This window comes from Eucalyptus grandis, chromosome 5, assembly GCF_016545825.1.
Source record: "Eucalyptus grandis isolate ANBG69807.140 chromosome 5, ASM1654582v1, whole genome shotgun sequence".
Lineage (NCBI taxonomy): Eukaryota > Viridiplantae > Streptophyta > Magnoliopsida > Myrtales > Myrtaceae > Eucalyptus > Eucalyptus grandis.
In genome coordinates, this window is record NC_052616.1 from 6,403,653 (window position 1) to 6,422,138 (window position 18,486).

Below are 18,486 nucleotides of genomic sequence, written 5' to 3' on the forward strand. Positions count from 1 at the left end.
AAGTTAAGTGTGCAAATCTATGTACTTGATTATATGTGTTCTTGGTCCTAACTATGGAGAATCGGAGATCTTACGGTGTGTTTTTGCAGCTTAGCTCTCTTACTGGATTGAGAAGGCAATTCTCGCTGGCTCCATTTGTCTTTGTATATGCTTTTGCACGAACATGTCTACGCATGTAATGAGCAGGGTTAGCGAACAGAATGAACAAAGGGAACGACAAGTTAATGGCGATTCTTGAACTTTCTTGAAGCTGTTCTTGCCGTTGAAGGAGTATATCTTGAGCTCTCTGTGTCTTGATTCTCCTTGTACTCGTTGACATAATCGGATGTTCTTCCCAGGCATTTTTTATGCTTTGTAGTAATCGATGGTGACGAACCGTCTGCCGTCGGTTGGTTTTCTCCTAGTAGTATATATCTCCCCAGTGATTCTAAACATGGCGGGAGGTAAAAATTTAGTGTTGTTATAATTTATTTTCCCGGTTACGTCTTCTAATTAACGTGGGGGCGTTTACAGATACACAAGTTCCTGTACGCGAGCATACCTGCTGCCTGATTCAAGATGGATTCGGATGGTTGTTTCCGGTTCATGCAGTGTCCGGCAATCGGCTCAGGGACGAGCATATCGGGGTTCCCGGACGACGGAAAGAGGGCGATATAAAGAGCCGCTCAAACAAGGAAGCTTCAAACTGTCAACCGCTGAACATTTTATAGGGGAGACGCAGCAAATTCCACGGTACAGAATCAGACGCGTGAACTGAATGGTTGTACAAATGGTTTGTCGAGGCGAATGGTATTTAGGAGCGTTCTAGTTTCAGCAGCGAACAGACTCCCTGAAACAAACGTCAAAAGAACAACACTCTACATCGACAATTACCACAATCTAATGCCACAACTCGAAACCCTCTCCAGCCCCATCTCCTAGCCTTCATCTATAATTTACTAGCACTGCTACCACACTAGAGCGGCGATGGTCAACTTAGAGTCAAAAAGGCTTCCGAGAGATGTCGCTAGTAATGCTACAACTATCTGGAGAAGTCCCCGTGCACAGCCACGGCTAATCACTCTTCACTTCGTCGCTAGGGCAATCGTATTTTCCTCTGTTTAGCCCAGTGCCAGTGCCTCCGTTCATGCCTTTCAACTGAAGATTGAAAAGGACCAGATAGATAGACGTAAGAACAAAGAAAATGGGAAGATAATCATAAAAAACCCTCAACTTGTCACAGAAAGGAATGGCAAAAGGTTGTGAAAAAAATCAACACTACTCAAAACATGAATATGCCTTCCTGGACTTCAAAAATGTCAAGTGGGTTCTAGCTATAAAATTTGTTGATGCCTTAGGTCTTCCTTTTGGTTTAAGAATCTAGGGTGCCAAACAAACCGAGATGCTAAAACCTTACCTTACCAAGAACCTTCTTGTGGTACTGATAGCCCTGGCAAAAAGAGAAAAATTAGTTTGTGATGTTCAAACCAATAAAACCTCAAAAGTTGTAGAGCACTGACAAAAGGTGTGCTCACCTTGTCAGTTCCATAGATGAAGTCGCAATAAGTAAAGACAGATGCAAAGTTGCTCTGGCTTTGTCCTCCAACATAATGATGGTAATCATGGTACTCTGCACCTCCATAGAATGGAATGTACTTGGTTGGACTCCATGGTAAGTCATACCTGCACGGAGAGGCAAATTACGCCACGAGGATCACTCACTAAAACATAAGAGGTTTGATCAAGGTCGTGCATCTAGAAAGCATTACCCTATAAAGAGATAATTTCACTTGGCGTCTCCTAGAAACAAGCAGAGCATTGGCATACAAGGGAAAGATGGCAAATTTACACGCGCGGCATGCAAAGAGCATCCAAAAGTGGTGACAGCTTTGCTGTACAACAAATTTAAATAATGTCATACAAGAAGCTGCTTTCAGATCTTCCTGAGATTTGCAACTGCACCGATGGGGCCAATTCTGGTCATCAGTGAAGTTGCTCGGCATGACCTTTCAGACATAATTGTATTCTATTTTCCACGTACCCAACAAAATGAAAAGCTGAAAATAAAGATTTGATCTTTTAGAGATGTGTCCTTATCTTGATGCAGATTTTGGCAGGTTTCAAATCAATAGAGAAATTTGGATAGCATCAGCAGACAAGAGTATCTGGAAGTTATGCACAGTTTCAGTCTGACTGGGCCTACAAATTTTTTAGGGGAAAGAAGAGTACAGTGACAAGAACTGCAGGATTCTTAATGATTTCCCCAAAAGAAACATTAAGGATCAATTTGATAGTTGAAATCCCTAAACTCCAGAACAGAACCGCAACTATGAAGTGGCTTTTCGTTCACTTGCTTCAGGGTAAAATGTCTAATGTTGGTTCTCGCATATTCCAGCCCAAACATGAAGTCTGGGGATGAGCACAAGGCAACAAGAACAACCTAAAATTGGGTTTATGTGAGGAATTGAAATATCTGCTATTCTTTCCAGGTGATGAGGCATGAGGCAGCAAATACTTTGAGAATCACATATTTATATCACGTGCTTAAAATTTGAAACTTCAAAAAGCTGTTCTTACAATCTATCAAAGCTCCTTCAAGTTAGTCATTCTGTGAATCCAACTTCAGCATCCTCACTATTATCCCCTTTCCCCAACTAATAGTGGCCCCTTAGACTATTTGTACGTGTGCCAGAAAAACTCCAAACGAATGAATAGCAGCAAATACTCCTCAAAGCCGAAAGAGTGTAAAGCCTGTCTTGGTTCTGCTTCTTTTCTTTTTTCACCAACAATTCATGCAATTTGTAATCAACTTTTAAAATAAGTAAGCCAACAACATTTCTGAGAGATTCGACCCTCAAGACAAAGTCATGAAAGATACAATACATAATTCAGCAAATCATGGTTGGCAAGAATCTGAGAAGCTACGAAGTCATAGAGAAATGAACAATTGCCATGATTTTAGAAGGCAATAAACTAATGAAAACAGCAATAATCCAACACCAGCCCGAGGAAAAACTACTCGATCACGCCAGGTGTCAAGGAATCTTCCCCTTTTAACAAAGAGAAACACGTATGCATACCTATGCATGCTCATATAGGTTAAATGCTTGTACACAGGTTTCATAATACACTCACATAAAAACAAGGAAACCCGGTCTTTATGGTCGTTTGCATCCACGAACGGGGAGAAAAAGTATTATTAAGTGCAAAGTTCCTAACAAAATCTGTACTTTACATGTAATGGGTTCCGAGATCAGCCATAAACAAAAGTAAATATGCCAACACGATAGCATCATCTCGTCACTACCAACTTATAAAAAGTAAGTGCTCAGCCAAGACAGATGATTAAAAAAGAAAAGCAAGCAGACTAAAGGTGAAAAGCATGAAGATTAAAGCAAGAATAGTAGATTATTGAGCGCATGCGTACCCGCTGTGAGTCTCAATGGCCTCTATCTGCCGTAAAGCTATCCACAGCCAAAAAGTGACCATGTGCCCAGGAGCCAAAGCCGGTCCGAGAAAAGACGGGATCCCCAGGATCAGAACCTCCGCCCAGTGAGCATACGGCGCAGTGTAGCCGACCGGCGCCGTGAACTCGTGGTGGACGGAGTGGATCTTCTCGTATCCCCACTTGCTGTGCAGGAACCTGTGGATCCAGTAGTTGGTGTAATCCTCCACGAGGAAATACACCACCAACTGTGACAGGATCTCCCATCTGGAGGGCAATGGCAATCCTGTCCGAATACCAATTATCTGTAAATAGGAAGAAGAGCCCTTAAATTATATAACTCCAAGTTGGTTTCAGAAAAGAAGATTCACGTCGCCGAAAGGCACGAGATAACAGTGCAAAACATCATCCTTTTCATCTCAAAAAGAAACAGAGCAATGCATCATCATTCAGAGTATCTACAAAACAAGCTGAAGAGAAGAGATCACGAATGTCACCATCTAACCATGAATGGCACAGTCCAAACATATGCCCAAATAATTAGACAAAGTTCTCAGAGTATCTACAAAACAAGCAATAGAGAAGAGACCACGAATGGCACCATCTAACCGAGAATGGCACAGTCCAAACATATGCACAAAAAATTAGACAAATTTCTCAGAGCAAGACAAATCAGAAACAGAGGAAATTCAACATATTTTGACATGTTCTGTCAAAATTCCTGTAGCATCGCTCGGTATTTCATCATTCAAAAGAACTAAAAATGCTAAATCCAACACGACACGAACCGCCGCTCCGATCAACCAAAACAGCAGAACCCACTTCTCCACAACGGCAGAAACTTCAAAGGAACCCACAAAGTCCCTACCTTGATGGACGGATAGGAGACGAGCTGCAGGGGCCCGACGACGAGGAAGAACACGCGGTTGACGTCCTTGTAGCACTTCCGCATCTCGGCGAGCGAGAGGCGGACCTTGGGCTGGATCTTGTACTGGTCGAGGCCGAGGGAGCGCGTGAGCTCCGCGAAGGCCAGCGGGATGGGGACGAGGTTGAAGACGAGGAAGAGGAAGAGGACGTTGTGGCAGTAGAGGAAGTAGTCCGACTTGGACGCCGAGTACCGGAACCACAGCGTCTCCGCCAGCGTCAGGCCCCGCCCACGGCGGCCTCCGCCTCCTCGATCGTCGCGTACGGCAGCATTGGTCGCCGGCGGCGGGCGGTGGGCGGCGGGCGGCGGGGAATTGGGGAGGTATGCAGTGACGAAATGGAGTCAGAAAACTGCAGAGCTTGCAGACGAATCGAATAGGCAGAGAGAGGATGACAGGTCCTCCAGATTTTTATAGACTCTGGTTCGTATTTCCCGCAATGGAACTGAAATCCATTGATAAATTATTAAAGGCAAATACCACCCAATAAATTTCAAATTATGTCATTTTGTTACAAATATCCGGAACCTTTTTTTGTGCCGTCAAAAATCATAGACTTATTCATCGCGATGTAAATACACTTAAATTTATACATGTGTGATATATATATATATATATATATATATATATATATCTCGATTTAAATTCCATCATAGTTATATTTGTGCACAGATATAAATTTGTGATTTTTTATGACACAAAAAAAATTAGAATATTTGTGTCATAGTGAGCAAGTTTAAAATTTCTTATGACACAAAAAAAAAAAAAAAAAAACTCGGAGTATTTGTGTCACAGTGGATATAGTTTGGTTTTTTGTGATATTAATCCAATTATTAATATCTCCAATTTTTTTTTTTTTTTAATTTTTGGTTATTACGGACCCTCATTATAAGAATCTCAATGAATTGTAGGGTTTTTTGGCATCCATTTTCCTATGACGGTGTTGACACCAAAAAATTGTTCGAGTTCTCAACTCAAATTAGAAGTCATGATAGAATTAAAATTCACTATGTGTCGAGAGCTCTTAGGATGTGTTTGGTAATCATTTTATTTCCGATAATAATTTCAGCTTAAAAATGACTTTTTCTTATTTTGTTCTCAAGAACAATTTCTGAGCATTTGAAGGTATTTAATAGCTATCCAAAATTTTTATTCTTAGAATGAAAATGCGTTTGGTAAAACTTTTATATTTTATTGTTTCTTTTAATTTTTTTATGCTTTTATTATATTTTTCTCATTTTTCTTTTCCTTTTCTCTCCTTCTTTCTCCTTCTTTATGGCCTGCCACTGTTTATCTCTATAATTTTTGTAATACTTTTAGTATATTTTTCCTTTTTTTTTTCCTTTTTATGTTCTTGTTCCTCCTTCTTTATGGTGGTTGCCAGCCACAACGGTGGTTGACGACCAACTGGGTGAGGTTCGATGAGCTCGCTATCTGAGGCTCGCCTAGCCACCACGAGCCTCAACCTTGCCAAATCTAGGCCAGGCCAGGCCTTGCCTCGCCAGGCCACCAACAAGGCTCAAGTAGCAAGGCTTGACCTCGAGACGCCTAGGCAAGGTGAAGGTTTATGGTGGCCAAGTGAGTCTCCATCAAGCTCACTAGATCTCGCTCTAGCTTGGGGAGCTTTTGACAAGCTCGCTAGACCTTGCCTGGTCAATCATTGGTGACTGCCAACGGTAGTCGGCCATGGTCAGTGATCGGCTAGGAGGAAGAAGAAGAGAGAATGAGAAAATAAGAAAAGGAAAGAGAAAAAAGAATAATAGATTGGGTTTGATTTTGGAATTGTTCCCAAAAATTTAAAAAAAAAAAAAAACATTTTTTTACTTCTTGATTCTAATCCAAATTTATTTCCAGGAACAAAAATTTTACAAAATAGACTTCTATTCTTTTTTTATTATAGAAAACAAAAAAAATAGAATCATTCACTATTGAGCAAGTTAGCAAACAGACCCTTAATCGACAAATATAGACGGTTGACAAAGCGGCTAATAAATGTCAACAACAAAACAAAGTGAAACTATTGAGCCTTAAGATGTGAGTGTCAGTGAATGAAGTTCGACTTGATCAGCAATAGGACCACTATTAACCTAGTTTCATTAAATGAATATTTTTATTTTTAATTAATTTGATTCAAATTTCTAAATAATTAATTAATTAAAAAAAGAGCCTACAATGAATTTACACTAATAATATTAATAAATTGACAAAAGTTATTAATGAAACTAATAAATTAGAATCAACTTATTTAAATAAATCCATGATCTTCTATAATGACCAAAATTTATCACCATTCAACATTCATTATTTTTATTTTTTGAAATTAATTTTTAATTTCATTTATTTATTTTTCCAATTAAAAATCCCATCATTAGGTCCACTCCTAACCTAAGTAGCACATACATGCGACACGACACGACACGCCGACACGTCATTTCTAAAAAATAGAGAATTCGGACACATTGAGACACGTTATTATTAATAAATATTTTTATTTTTAATTAATTTGATTGATTCATAAATAAATAAATAAAAAGAGTTTACAATGAATTTACACTAATAATATTAATAAAACTATTCATATAAAATTTAAAAGATATATTCCTAATTAATGTGTACTCATATTTGGGAACATGTTTTTAATTTTAACAAAAATTATGAACAAAACTATTGACTAACAAAAAAATAGAATCAACTTTATTTAAATAAATCTATGATATTCTATAATCATCAAAATTTATTATTATTTAACATTCAATATTTTTATTTTTCGAAATCACTTTTTAATTCATTTATTTATTTTTATAACAAAAATATTTTGCCGCTCAAAATTATTCCCCAAAAAAGCTCCCAAAAATTATTTCATTCTCTTTAGTCTTTTCTCTCTAAACTCTCATCCCCAAAAAATCATTTCCCTCCCCCAGTTTCTCTCTCCCCTATCCCCCACACCACCCCCAAAATCTTCCCTGGATTTCTTCCCTTCTCTCTCTCTCCCCCTCCCTTCCCTGTAGCACCTGCTCCCACGCCACCCCCAAAATCTTCCATCGATTTCTTCCCTGCTCTCTCTCCCCCTCCCCCTCCTCCTCGGTTTATCTCTCCTCCCAGCCCACGCCACCGCCCTCTCCGGCCCTAATTTCTTTCCATTGTCACGCCACCCCTCACTCCAGCCTCGATTTCTTTCCATCGTCCCCCACCACCCTCCCCCTCTTCTTACTAAAACCCTAACTACAGCCTCTTCTTCCTCCTCGTCGCACAGCTCTCTCCCGGTCGCCTCATCGCAGTCGCTCGCCGAAGGGCCTCTGGCCCTTTCTCTTTCACAGCTGCAGCCTCACCACCGGCCCTCCCTCATCGTCTCGGCTTCGTCTCCACCCTCCATCGTCTTCTTCAATGATCCTCTCTCGACATACGCGTCGGAACATATCGAGAAAGGTTGACCACGTGTCGGATTTTTCAACACGAGTTGACCGCGTGTTCAAACGCGTCCAAATGTGTCCGAGAAAGGTTGATCATGTGTCCGAACATGTCAACATATGTTGACCACGTGTTCGAACATGTTCAAGTGTGTCCAAGCGTGTCGGACACGACACAAAAGCTCCGGCAACTTGTCCAGGCTTCATAGCCCCATCTCCTTTCTTTCCCTCGTCTCTTCCCCCCACCCCCAAATTTATTTCTCTTTTCTTTCCCTCCCCTGCCACTGACAGGCTATTAACACGAATGCAACGAGAGGTAATTGCCTAAGTAATTGGGTCTGATGATTTCAGATGTAATTCGCTTATGCAAACTGTTATAGACGCGGAGGAATAAGACTAACACGATCGTGCTGTGGTGGCCCATTAATCATGGAGGTCACTGACCACGAATGTCGGAAAATATAAGCCATTGTTAACCGTCAAGAACTCGAGCCACGAACTATAGAAGTAATTGTCAATGTTGGGCACGAAAGAGCAGAGAAGTAATGGTTGTCGAATTATTCGATATGATTGGCAACCGCTTGCAAATGCATATTGCTGAATTTTTAGAAGCCACATAGAATGTGTTCATATTTTGGTTGCAACCACAATAGTAGTATGAATAGTTTTTTTTTTTTTTCCTTTTTTGATCCAAGGAGTATAAATGTTGAATCGTAGTTTGTAGCAAATGCTATCAAGTAATCGATAAACGCTAGTTATTTCATTTTATTTTCTTGTTTCTTTTACATTTAAATACTCTTTTACATAATTGATTGTGATCGTCTTCTTCCTAGTGCTTTTTTTTTTTTTTTTTTTGGTTATTTCGTGTTTCCTATTCAAGAGTCAACGTAAAAAGAGAAATTGGAACTCTTATACAGTGTTTGATAAACACCTACACCACTTCGGTAATTTTCCAAAAGCCATCTCGCCTAAATTTAGGTGATATGATTTAAATATATATTACAATGTAGTCCTAAACTTTTGTATGATTTGTTAATTTAGTCATTTGGCTAATTTTGATCGGAAATCACCAATACGGTAATCTATTCAATATCAGTGGTATTATGTGGCACAATTGACTTCAACATGGATAATTTTTGCAAGTTTTTCAATTTTCTGAATTTTCTGAATTTTTAAATTTTTTATCTTTTTAGTTTTTTTTTCTTTGTCCTCGATCAGCCACCAATGAGAGCCTTGAAGTTATCCTCCCATACTAACCCTTTTAGGCTGCGCATGATAAAATTTCTACTTCTTTATTTCTCTGTTTCTCCGTTTCCGAAACAGGTTTTGGAAAGCAATCCATTTGGTAACGCAATTTGATTTTTCTGTTTTTGGAACGGATTTCTATTCTAGAAATTGATTTGAAGAAAAAGTCAAAAACTAAAATTTTTAACTTCTCAATTTTTGAAATAGAAATTGAGAAATCAATTTCTGTTCTAGAAATTTTGTCATGTGCACCATTAATGAACAATGGAGGGAAAAAGGAAAAAAGATAAAAGAAAAAGAAAGAAATCCAAAAATTATCCATAACTGAATCATCACATTAGTGATTTCCACTAAAACATAACTAAAATGATTAAATTAACAAAATTGGAAAATTGCCAAAATATTTAAGACTAAGTTAGCCATATTAACCATTGGGATTCGCCTAGTGACCACCCTTCCAACATGGAAGGGGGAGGTGAGTTCAAATCCCCACCTTCTCGAGAGGGGATGGGGTGGGGACGCGTAAGTTTCGGGGAGTGAGTTTCGACTCACGCTGCAAGAGGCGGGGGCAAAAATCGAGAGTGAGTGTAGAGTAGGAATAGAGTAGGACCGACAAAAAAAAAAGTTAGCCATATTAAAATGTTTAGAAATGAATTGACACAAATGCAATACACTTATAATTTTTTTGATAATTTTCCCAATGAAAATGAGCTATGGATGGGAATTGATCTCAAAGGACCATAAAAATGTCCTCGTACAATGGGTTCTTTGATAAATCCTAAGGTAATCTTTCCGTTTTTAAGAGATGGGTAGCTATATAAGTATGAAATTACTATTCAATTTTTCAAGAGATTACTAGCAATATATTAATGATTTTTTTCTTTACTTGATTGCATTTTAAAGCACTTTTATAAATTTTACGAATAATGCAATTGATTACAACACGTGATAGCGACAAACGAATTCCCTCGGGAGATCATAGAAACCCTAATCGACTCATTAGCTCTACCCCGATGTGGAGAGACCTTCTGGCTAGCGCAATATTGAAGGCTCTAAGTCTATCAAACCAAACATTCAATGCGAAAATAGAGAATCCTATAGCAATAAAACCTAGGAAGCATTGTTATGCCGATTAACTCTTTAATTTCTTTTACTTGTCCAAAAGAATGTCCTGTAAACAGAAGTAAAAGAATAATATGAAAACCATAATATAGAGCGCTTATTAAATTCATCAGAATATTCATATATTAAGCAATACATTTTTTTTGACAATTTAAATTTTTAAAATAATTGACAGTGGTATCAAAATTTAAATTTTTCTAGACCCTATTTTGGGGGGTTTAAAATATTTAAATATCAAAACCGCACCTTAATCTAATAACTTAAATTTTTCAGTTGGACTTTCTAACATAATTAACTAAAACGAAAAAAAAATATACAATTTTCAATAATAAAAAAATACGCTTTGTAAGGAACTTACATATCTCATATAGAAAAATTAACAAATCCAGAGAATATTTCATAAGACTTAACAAATGTCGACAGGGGACTCTTTAACTCTTTTATCTTTCGAAAAAATGTCGAGCACTTTCGATCAGAAAATTGATTCTTGGAGATATATTCAATGAGTTTTAATGAAGTGCTTAAGAAATATTCTTTTCGGTTTTCTTTGTAAAATCACATAAAGTAACCTGTCGGGGGGATTAAAACACTGAATATTTGCATTAATCATAGCATAATTTAATCGAGGTGCATGTGAATTCGCAAACGCAGCTTGAACCGAATAGCCAGATAAACACTAACAGAGGACAGGCAATTATATCCTCTCCACTTACTGAATTTAGACAATTCTAGTTGACTTTTTGGAGCCACTCTTTCTCTTTTGACCGCACTTTTTATCCCCAAGAAATAAAATCATTGTCCTTTAGATGATGAAAGCTGTAGGACAATCAATCCCATGTAAGAAGTGGCTGGGCGAGCCTTGTCCCAATCTGGGTGATGCTTCTTTAGAATTTTTCTTCTTTTTCTTTTTTCATTCATCGGCTGGATAAAGTCTGAGATTGATTTAGAAAACCCAAGTACTCAAAAAAAATTGATCAACGCTTTAAAAAAGAGCAATAAACGTCAAGTAACCCGAACTTTGCAAACACGCACATTAGTGATCAGCGGAATAGGGATGTATGATTTCAAGACAGGTAGATTTCTGACTTGAAACCTAGAACCTACCATGCCGTGACCAGTTTTTACTGATTTTTTATTTTTGAAACTTAGAATCTATCTTATAAATCTTGAAATAAACCATGTTAATCCAGTTCGCTTTTAAGGTCTACTCAAAAGCCAATCAATTATCGTTTTTCTTTTCCTGGTTTCCTTTTTTATTGCTTGAGACTTCAAATCTTCAGTTACATAGCACAAATGCCTTTGAAAAACCTTTGTATTTGTTGGAAATGGAGGAATAGAGCTCGACCATCTTCGAATTTTCTTGTATGATCGAGCAATCGATTTTCAAGAGGCTCAAGAGTTTCAAATGATTGATTCTCGTCGAAGAAATGTGAAGAAGTCGGCAAAGTAGATTAGAGAGAGAGAGAGAGAGAGATCAAGCAAAGGCGACAATAGTAAGAATACAAGATACACGGCAAAATTAAAAGGAGAGAATTAGGGTTTCTTAGTCTGGTTCTTTAGTCCAGTTCAGTCCAACTTTGCATTTCTTGGTTTGGTTCTTTAGTCTAGTCGAGTTCGACTCTGCATTCAAAATTGAGAACTAGATTGATAATAGCTCGTTCCAAAAACATTGGACCAAAACTAACCGGGTGGGATCAATCAGGTCTAGTTCCAAGGTCGACCCTAAACCCATGCCTACCCCTATTGATTATCCCTCCCAAAAAAAAAGAAAAAGAAAAAAAAACTAGTTTTGTTGAGAGTATAGGCAAACGAGTAACAACATAGCTTATAGCATGTGATATGCATAGTGAATAACCAATTGTTAAGAAGAGGTTGTCGGTATTTATTGGCCGTTGGTAACTATAACTATTGGACCATCAAATCATACTCTTGCGCGTTCAAAAATCTCAACCACTTTTTCACATATGATCCCGGATTTCCAATTTGGTCAAGAATTGGATGCTCGAGGTGGGGACTCTTGTGCCAAAAGCAATCACTGAAAGAGATTGGCATGTGGGTGATGGCTATTCATATAGGATGCCATTGTTCATCTTTCTTCGCCTTTGCAATATTCCTTAACCTCAGAAAACATCAGTTTGTCAATTCATCTTTTATCACTCCCATTTTGAGCCTATACCTAGGCTTTGAATGATTGACCAAACCTAGTCAAGGCCCACATTTAGCAATTTGATTTTAGGGCCAAGTACGAGGACATGCTCCTCTTATTTACATAAATGGTGGACATAAGATCATGTTCGAATGAGTGAATGAGTGAGGTCGAAAGGAAATTAACGCCGGATCAAATTATCTTCAAGCGTAATGCGGTCCCAAAGTCAATCAGCCGAAAAACCCATCATGATTCTGATAATCGTGGCGCTTTCAAACGTGATCGTCGTCCACAAATTTCAATTTGGTCAATACCAAATCCACATTCTCTCTCTCTCTCTCCACCACCCAATCGTCGCTCAAGTCATTGCGAAAATACATCATGGATCCTCTCGTGACGCCGAATGTCCAAATTTTCCAAGCTAGCACTTATATCCGTCGTGTCAATCATGACCACGGTACACCAAGACAAAAGGGCATCTACAGACATTATGTGAACAAGCCAAACGCTGAACTAGCCAATTAGAGAAACGAAACGTGAGACTACGTCCGAAATTCACTACGGGAGCAGTGGTTTTCCCCCCCTAGTCTTTATCGGAGGAGACCGGTGTAGGAGATTTCGGCAAGTGAAAAAGCAATGGAAAAGACTGAGAGATTCGGTGGAGTGGGCTGAGATCCCCTTTCGATCGATCTTTTACTTAATCGGTTTTGACTAAGGAAAAGGCCAAAGGTGAAAGTAAAGGGGATTACGGATCGAGATCCAATCATGAGAATTGGGTCCCCCCCGCCTCCCCCGATTTCGAGGCTCGTGGTTGATGATTGGCCCCCACCTGCGATCTCATGATTTTGTGCGTGGACCGTGCCTCACTGAAAATCTCTCTCTCTCTCTCTCTCTCTCTCTCTCTCTCTCTCTCTCTCTCTCTCTACTCGCAATGCGGGCTGTAGAAAGAAAGGAACGAATGCAAGCGAAGGCACGCCTTGGTCGAAGCCCACGACATGGAATGGCATCATTTCCTCATTCCGTGTGCTTCTCTCCATCCTTTCACCTGACATCCGTTCGGAATTCCTTTGACATGATACCCGAGAGAGTCCGATACACGCCAGTTCGATCTGATGTTCATGTCCCACGACTAACATGATTCTTTGCTCCCGTCCTGTTATATCTATGTGATGGTCACGTCGCGCGACGCTTTAACGTGGCCCTCGGTGATTGGCAACCGTCAAATACGATCGGATGACGGCTCTTAATCCTCCTCCAACGATTGAGCACAAGCTTGTCGTAGTCGGAACCGAATTGGCAGCCGTCGGCGTCATTGCAACGAGGAGTGATGATCCTGGGGCCAATGAAATGCCTAGCACTAGCGGGCACTATCCTACTCTTCATCATCATGCATGTCCTCGAAAGAGGACAAAATTGTTGTATAGGATAAGGCTCCTCGCAAAGTCTTTCACTCGCTGTCAATATGGTGATGAAAGAAAGGTTTCCAGTCGCAAGTAAAATGTAAAATTTAGTGCCTTGAGTCAAGTGATCTGGAGCCTATCTGAGTTCAGAAAAGAGCAGTAGAATTTGTCTGTAGGTGGGTAACTTTATATCATGCAAGAATTCCATCGCGTCAAGAAATCATTACTTAAAGTCTGGTGGAGCCCTAGTGAACAGCACGCCAAAAGAAACCCCTCTTTTTCCTCGAGAGACGAGAGAAATTTGAACGAAAACTCGACTATCCAAATCCATAAAAAGTATCAATGCCGTTCTGAAGTACGTATTAAGAACTTATCCTTGAAACTGGTAAGTCGATTTCTTATCATCCTTGAAATAAAACATTCTATTCACGAAACACATTCTACTGTACGAAGTTATCGACTCCCGCGCTTCTTTTGATGATTGCACCAGATGTCGGGGGTGCATCATATTCTTGTTTTCTCATTCAGGGTCGCGTCAGGTGCGTGCCAAAGGCGTCCGAATCTGTCCCCGCACCGGATATAATCTCGATCCTAATCAAACTTTAAATCCATGCACTCCGAGAAGCTATCTTGACTTTGACCATGATTCTGTCGGTGATCGCCGAGGTCTTGGCCACTGTGAAGAGTCATGCTTCATGAGGGGGTTAAGCTAGCAACGAGGCTAATCATAATCTTGCTCTCTACGTGCTTTATTTACGTAAAAGAAAACACCATCTTGTAAGTTGTAATAATTAGCCTCAGTGCTGATCGTCCACCGTGAAAGCATCTCAAATGGCCAAAATAAACAAAGGGGAGAGAGAGAAAATCGGAGCATGTAATTGGGTCAGTGAGTGCGATTTTGACAGATTCATGCACAAAAAGAGTGATTGATTTAATCCTTATCCCATGCTTAATTATGATTAATCTCTTCTCCACCGGTGGCACCGAGCTGAACTTCTCAAGGCATGCCAGGGACGGGCCGCGCGCGCATCTAATAAAAAAGAAAGGGGGGAGTGGGGGGGATAAAGTTGCCGAATGGAAGGAGACACTGTTGTTGGATTCTCTCCTTTCCTCGTCCCACATAATAATTGTACCAATTCATCATGTGGAAGGCCAACTAACAAAAGTCTTGGTGAATATGAAAGGACGTTTCCTTATGCAAAAATGGGATGATAATGTCGACGTGATTGTCTCGCCAAAGTAATGGCCTCGAAGACAGAATAGTCGGCGAGCTAGGTTTACACGGCTTCGTGCCCTGTAGAAACGTGAGGTCTTACCTTAACCGCGTGCCCGGCATTATCTCTTGATACTAACCGAAGATTTGCTGGCTTTTCGCTTATGGTACGAAGGGTGTCGGCAATGCATCATTTACAATCTTTGTTGCAATTTGTGGCCTTTCAACCTTATCCCCTACTTTGTCGAAGGCACTCAATGCGCAGCCTCGAATTGGATAGAGAAACTCCTTGCTAGGCCTATGGACCTAGCCAACCGGCGCCCGACCTCGAGTTCATATAGCATTGTTCATATATTCATGCTAGCAACTTGTCTATGAAAGCTACATAGGAGACACGAGACTCGATGCGCTTAGGTTTGGTCTGATAGGGTCGCACTAGGCCTCATGAGTGAGCCACTGTTCTCGAGTCTGCCCAGCCTCTCTTCAAAAACTGATGCCCTAAGCCCACCCAATGATTAGAGTCCTATTGATTGATAACTCCATGAACAAGGACTTTCACATCACAGGTCACAATTTGTTTCTAGAAACCACTCGATGCGCAACCTCTAATTGGGCTAGAGAAACTCCTAGCTAGGCCAATGGGCCTAGCCAACCTGTGTCCAACCTCGAGTTCATATAGCATTGTTCAGATATGCATGCTAGCAACATACGTACGAAAGCTACGTAGGAGACACGAGACCAGATGCACTCGGGCTTGGTCAAAGAGGGTCGGACTAGGCCTCATGAGCGAGCCACTGCTCTCGAGTCTATTCAGCCTCTCTTTAAAAAGTTATGCCCGAGCCCACTCAATGATTGGTGTCCTATCGATCAATAACTCAATGAACAAGCACTTTTGCATCATAGATCACAATTTGTTTTTATGATCCGTTTTCTTTGACATTTGATTTCACTTTCATTTAAGTCGCTGAGTTCACATTAGAACGAATGATCCCTTGAATATACAATGTGATTTAGATTGTGATCCAAGGTAGAAAAGTGACGCAAAGTTAAGTGATGCTTGATAATAATTAGGAGTGCGTTTGGTAACATTTTTATTTATGAAAATAATTTCTCTTCAAAAATATTTTTTTCAATATATGTTCCCTAAGCGAGTTTCTAAACATTCGAACGCATTTAATAACTATACAAAAATTTTGTTAGCGGAATAAAAAAACAACATGAATGCGTTTGGTACGACACTAAAAAAAAATGATGTAGAATTTCTTTTAATTTTTTTAATAAATTTATGAGATTTTCCCATTCCTTTCTTTTATTTTATTTTTCTTCTCTTCTTCTTCCTACTCTAGTCGATTGCTAAGCCTTGGCGATGGCTTGCAACCGGCTAGAGACAAGAGCCAGCAACATGGCTAGGTGAGACTTGATCACGCTTAGCCATGGCAAGGCTCGATGATTGGCTAGAAGAGGAAGAAGAAGAAGAAAAGAAAAAAAAGAAAATGACTTTGTTTCAAAAATGGTTCCCGAAAACAAAGATTTTTTTTTTTTGTGACCCAGGAACCCTATACAGCCGATAGCCAGCCAAGCAAACTTGGGGTGACGCTAGTGAAGGACCCATTACTCCGGCATCACACTTAAGACACTAAGTGTTTTCACTGGGTTTTGAACCCCTCACCTTTGGGCAAGGATCAATGGAGCTCTTATCCAGCGGAGCCCCAGGCCAATGGTTAAAAAGAAGTAATTTTTTTCTACTTTTTTATTGTTTCAAATCTATTCCCTGACAATTAATCTATTCCCTGGCCACTATATAAATTTTTTTTTTTTCTATTCCAGAGAACAAACAAATACAAAATAGGAAGGAATTGGAGCATTATCAAATAGGTCCTAAATTATCCTTTAGTGACTAAAGACTAGTTATCAGCATGCAAGCAGAACGACCTTATGAAAACCAATTCTAGCTTGGCCTTTTAGATGACTCCCTGAACCAATCACCCGTTCGGCCCATGCCCAGTTCAGAGTCCGACTCCACCCCACGGCCATTGGCAAGTCCTTAAAAAAAAAATCTAGACCTGGTCATGCAAAACACATCTCTCCACCATCGGGAGCCGTCATATTCGTTGAAATTATTACTTCGGAAGTAATCGAAAGTGCTTCTTTATAAATTTCCAAAAAAAGCGAAACGAAACGAAACAAAACCGTGCTTTCAAAGGAACAAAAACAATATTTAGACACCCTCAAAACACACATATCTTCCTATTAAATGCGATAGGAACCTAACGGGAAGACAGGGTGTCTTCTTCGAAATATTTGGTACTTACTATAGTCCCCACCTTATTTGTAAAGGAGTTATTATCAAGCGGGTAAGATGGGCATTAGCCTACGAATTGCCACCCCAAAATCGCGTATAGGTCAAAGACAACTCGGAATGCCCTAATCTAACATTCTATATGCACGGCATCGACAGTGACCTTATTTATGGAGACATTGCACATTTGAATTTTTCAATTTTTATTATGTCAAAGATAAGTACTTTTCATAATACTTTTTTTTCTTTTTTTTAATTGTCGCCGATTAATTATTTTAATAGTTCATCGAGTCTCTATCGCAACACTTCAGAGATCAGGCCACCGGCGGTCCAATCTCGATCGGATTAATAACACAATTATTCGGGGGTTGGCTGGATCGTGCATTCGTCATTAGTTTTTATGCTTTAGCTTGTATTATTTTATCCTTTTCTTCAAGCTTTGTCCCGTCGTTCAACGAAGGAGACAGGCGTTGATGTTTCCGACTTTGCCCTAATCTATGTATAAAATATTCATGACACCGACACCGCCCTTTTAGTGGGCGAGAGACTGTTTCAGAATTGACAGTCATTTGTTTAAACAGTCGAGTGAGGAAACTGCCGATTTCCTTGAAAAAAATAAAAATCAATTCGAGTGCGCAAAATATAGGACAAAACATGAACCTGGGAGGAGTCGGCTTTATTGGTGTTTTTTAAATTGTCAAGATGGACGGACGGTCGGCCCGCCCCCCCGTCTTGGCGTTTTCTCGTACAAGACTGTAAAAAGTTGGGTCCAAGTGCTAACTCTTCCACATCTTTCATGATTCAACATTCGAGGTTAGTAAGCCGAATAGTACTGCCATCGGAAAGTCTCTCGACACGAAAATATGATACAATCACGTGATTCGGCACGAAACATTTCGACGCTCCCTTCCGCCGCCCACCAAACTCACGACCTCTTGGAAGGTAGACATCATATTTATTACCTAACCATTTTGGTAGCGAGTTCATCCCATTTCTTTCTTCCTTGCGATTTCGAAAGTGGTGAACTGATAGTATAAATTTGAATTTCAAATTTTTTTTACAATGAAAAGCGTACATATATATTAAACTTTTAATTCAACTTACCATATTTTACTTTTCCTTAGGGCAATCCAAGAATGTCAATCCTCGTGATCTACTAATCATTCGTGCAGCGTGGAACGAGAGAGATGAATGTTCTCGATTAAGATTATTCAGGTATTTAAAGATATCCTGACATTATTTAATTTTTTTCAGTTGATGGAAGAAAATTTATATATTGCCAAAAGGAAAAAATGAAGAATCGTCTA

At 39.6% G+C, this 18,486-nt stretch overlaps 1 protein-coding gene across 1 annotated transcript; it reads right to left on the reverse strand.

The window, feature by feature from the left end:
• Positions 1 to 674: 674 nt before the first annotated feature.
• Positions 675 to 4,730, reverse strand: LOC104443730 (methylsterol monooxygenase 1-1). Its single transcript, XM_010057243.3, is given in 6 exon segments — positions 675 to 1,137; positions 1,397 to 1,429; positions 1,515 to 1,662; positions 3,407 to 3,729; positions 4,293 to 4,579; positions 4,582 to 4,730. Coding segments are annotated over 6 exon segments (915 nt in total). The 5' UTR covers positions 4,622 to 4,730; the 3' UTR covers positions 675 to 1,053.
• Positions 4,731 to 18,486: the final 13,756 nt, after the last annotated feature.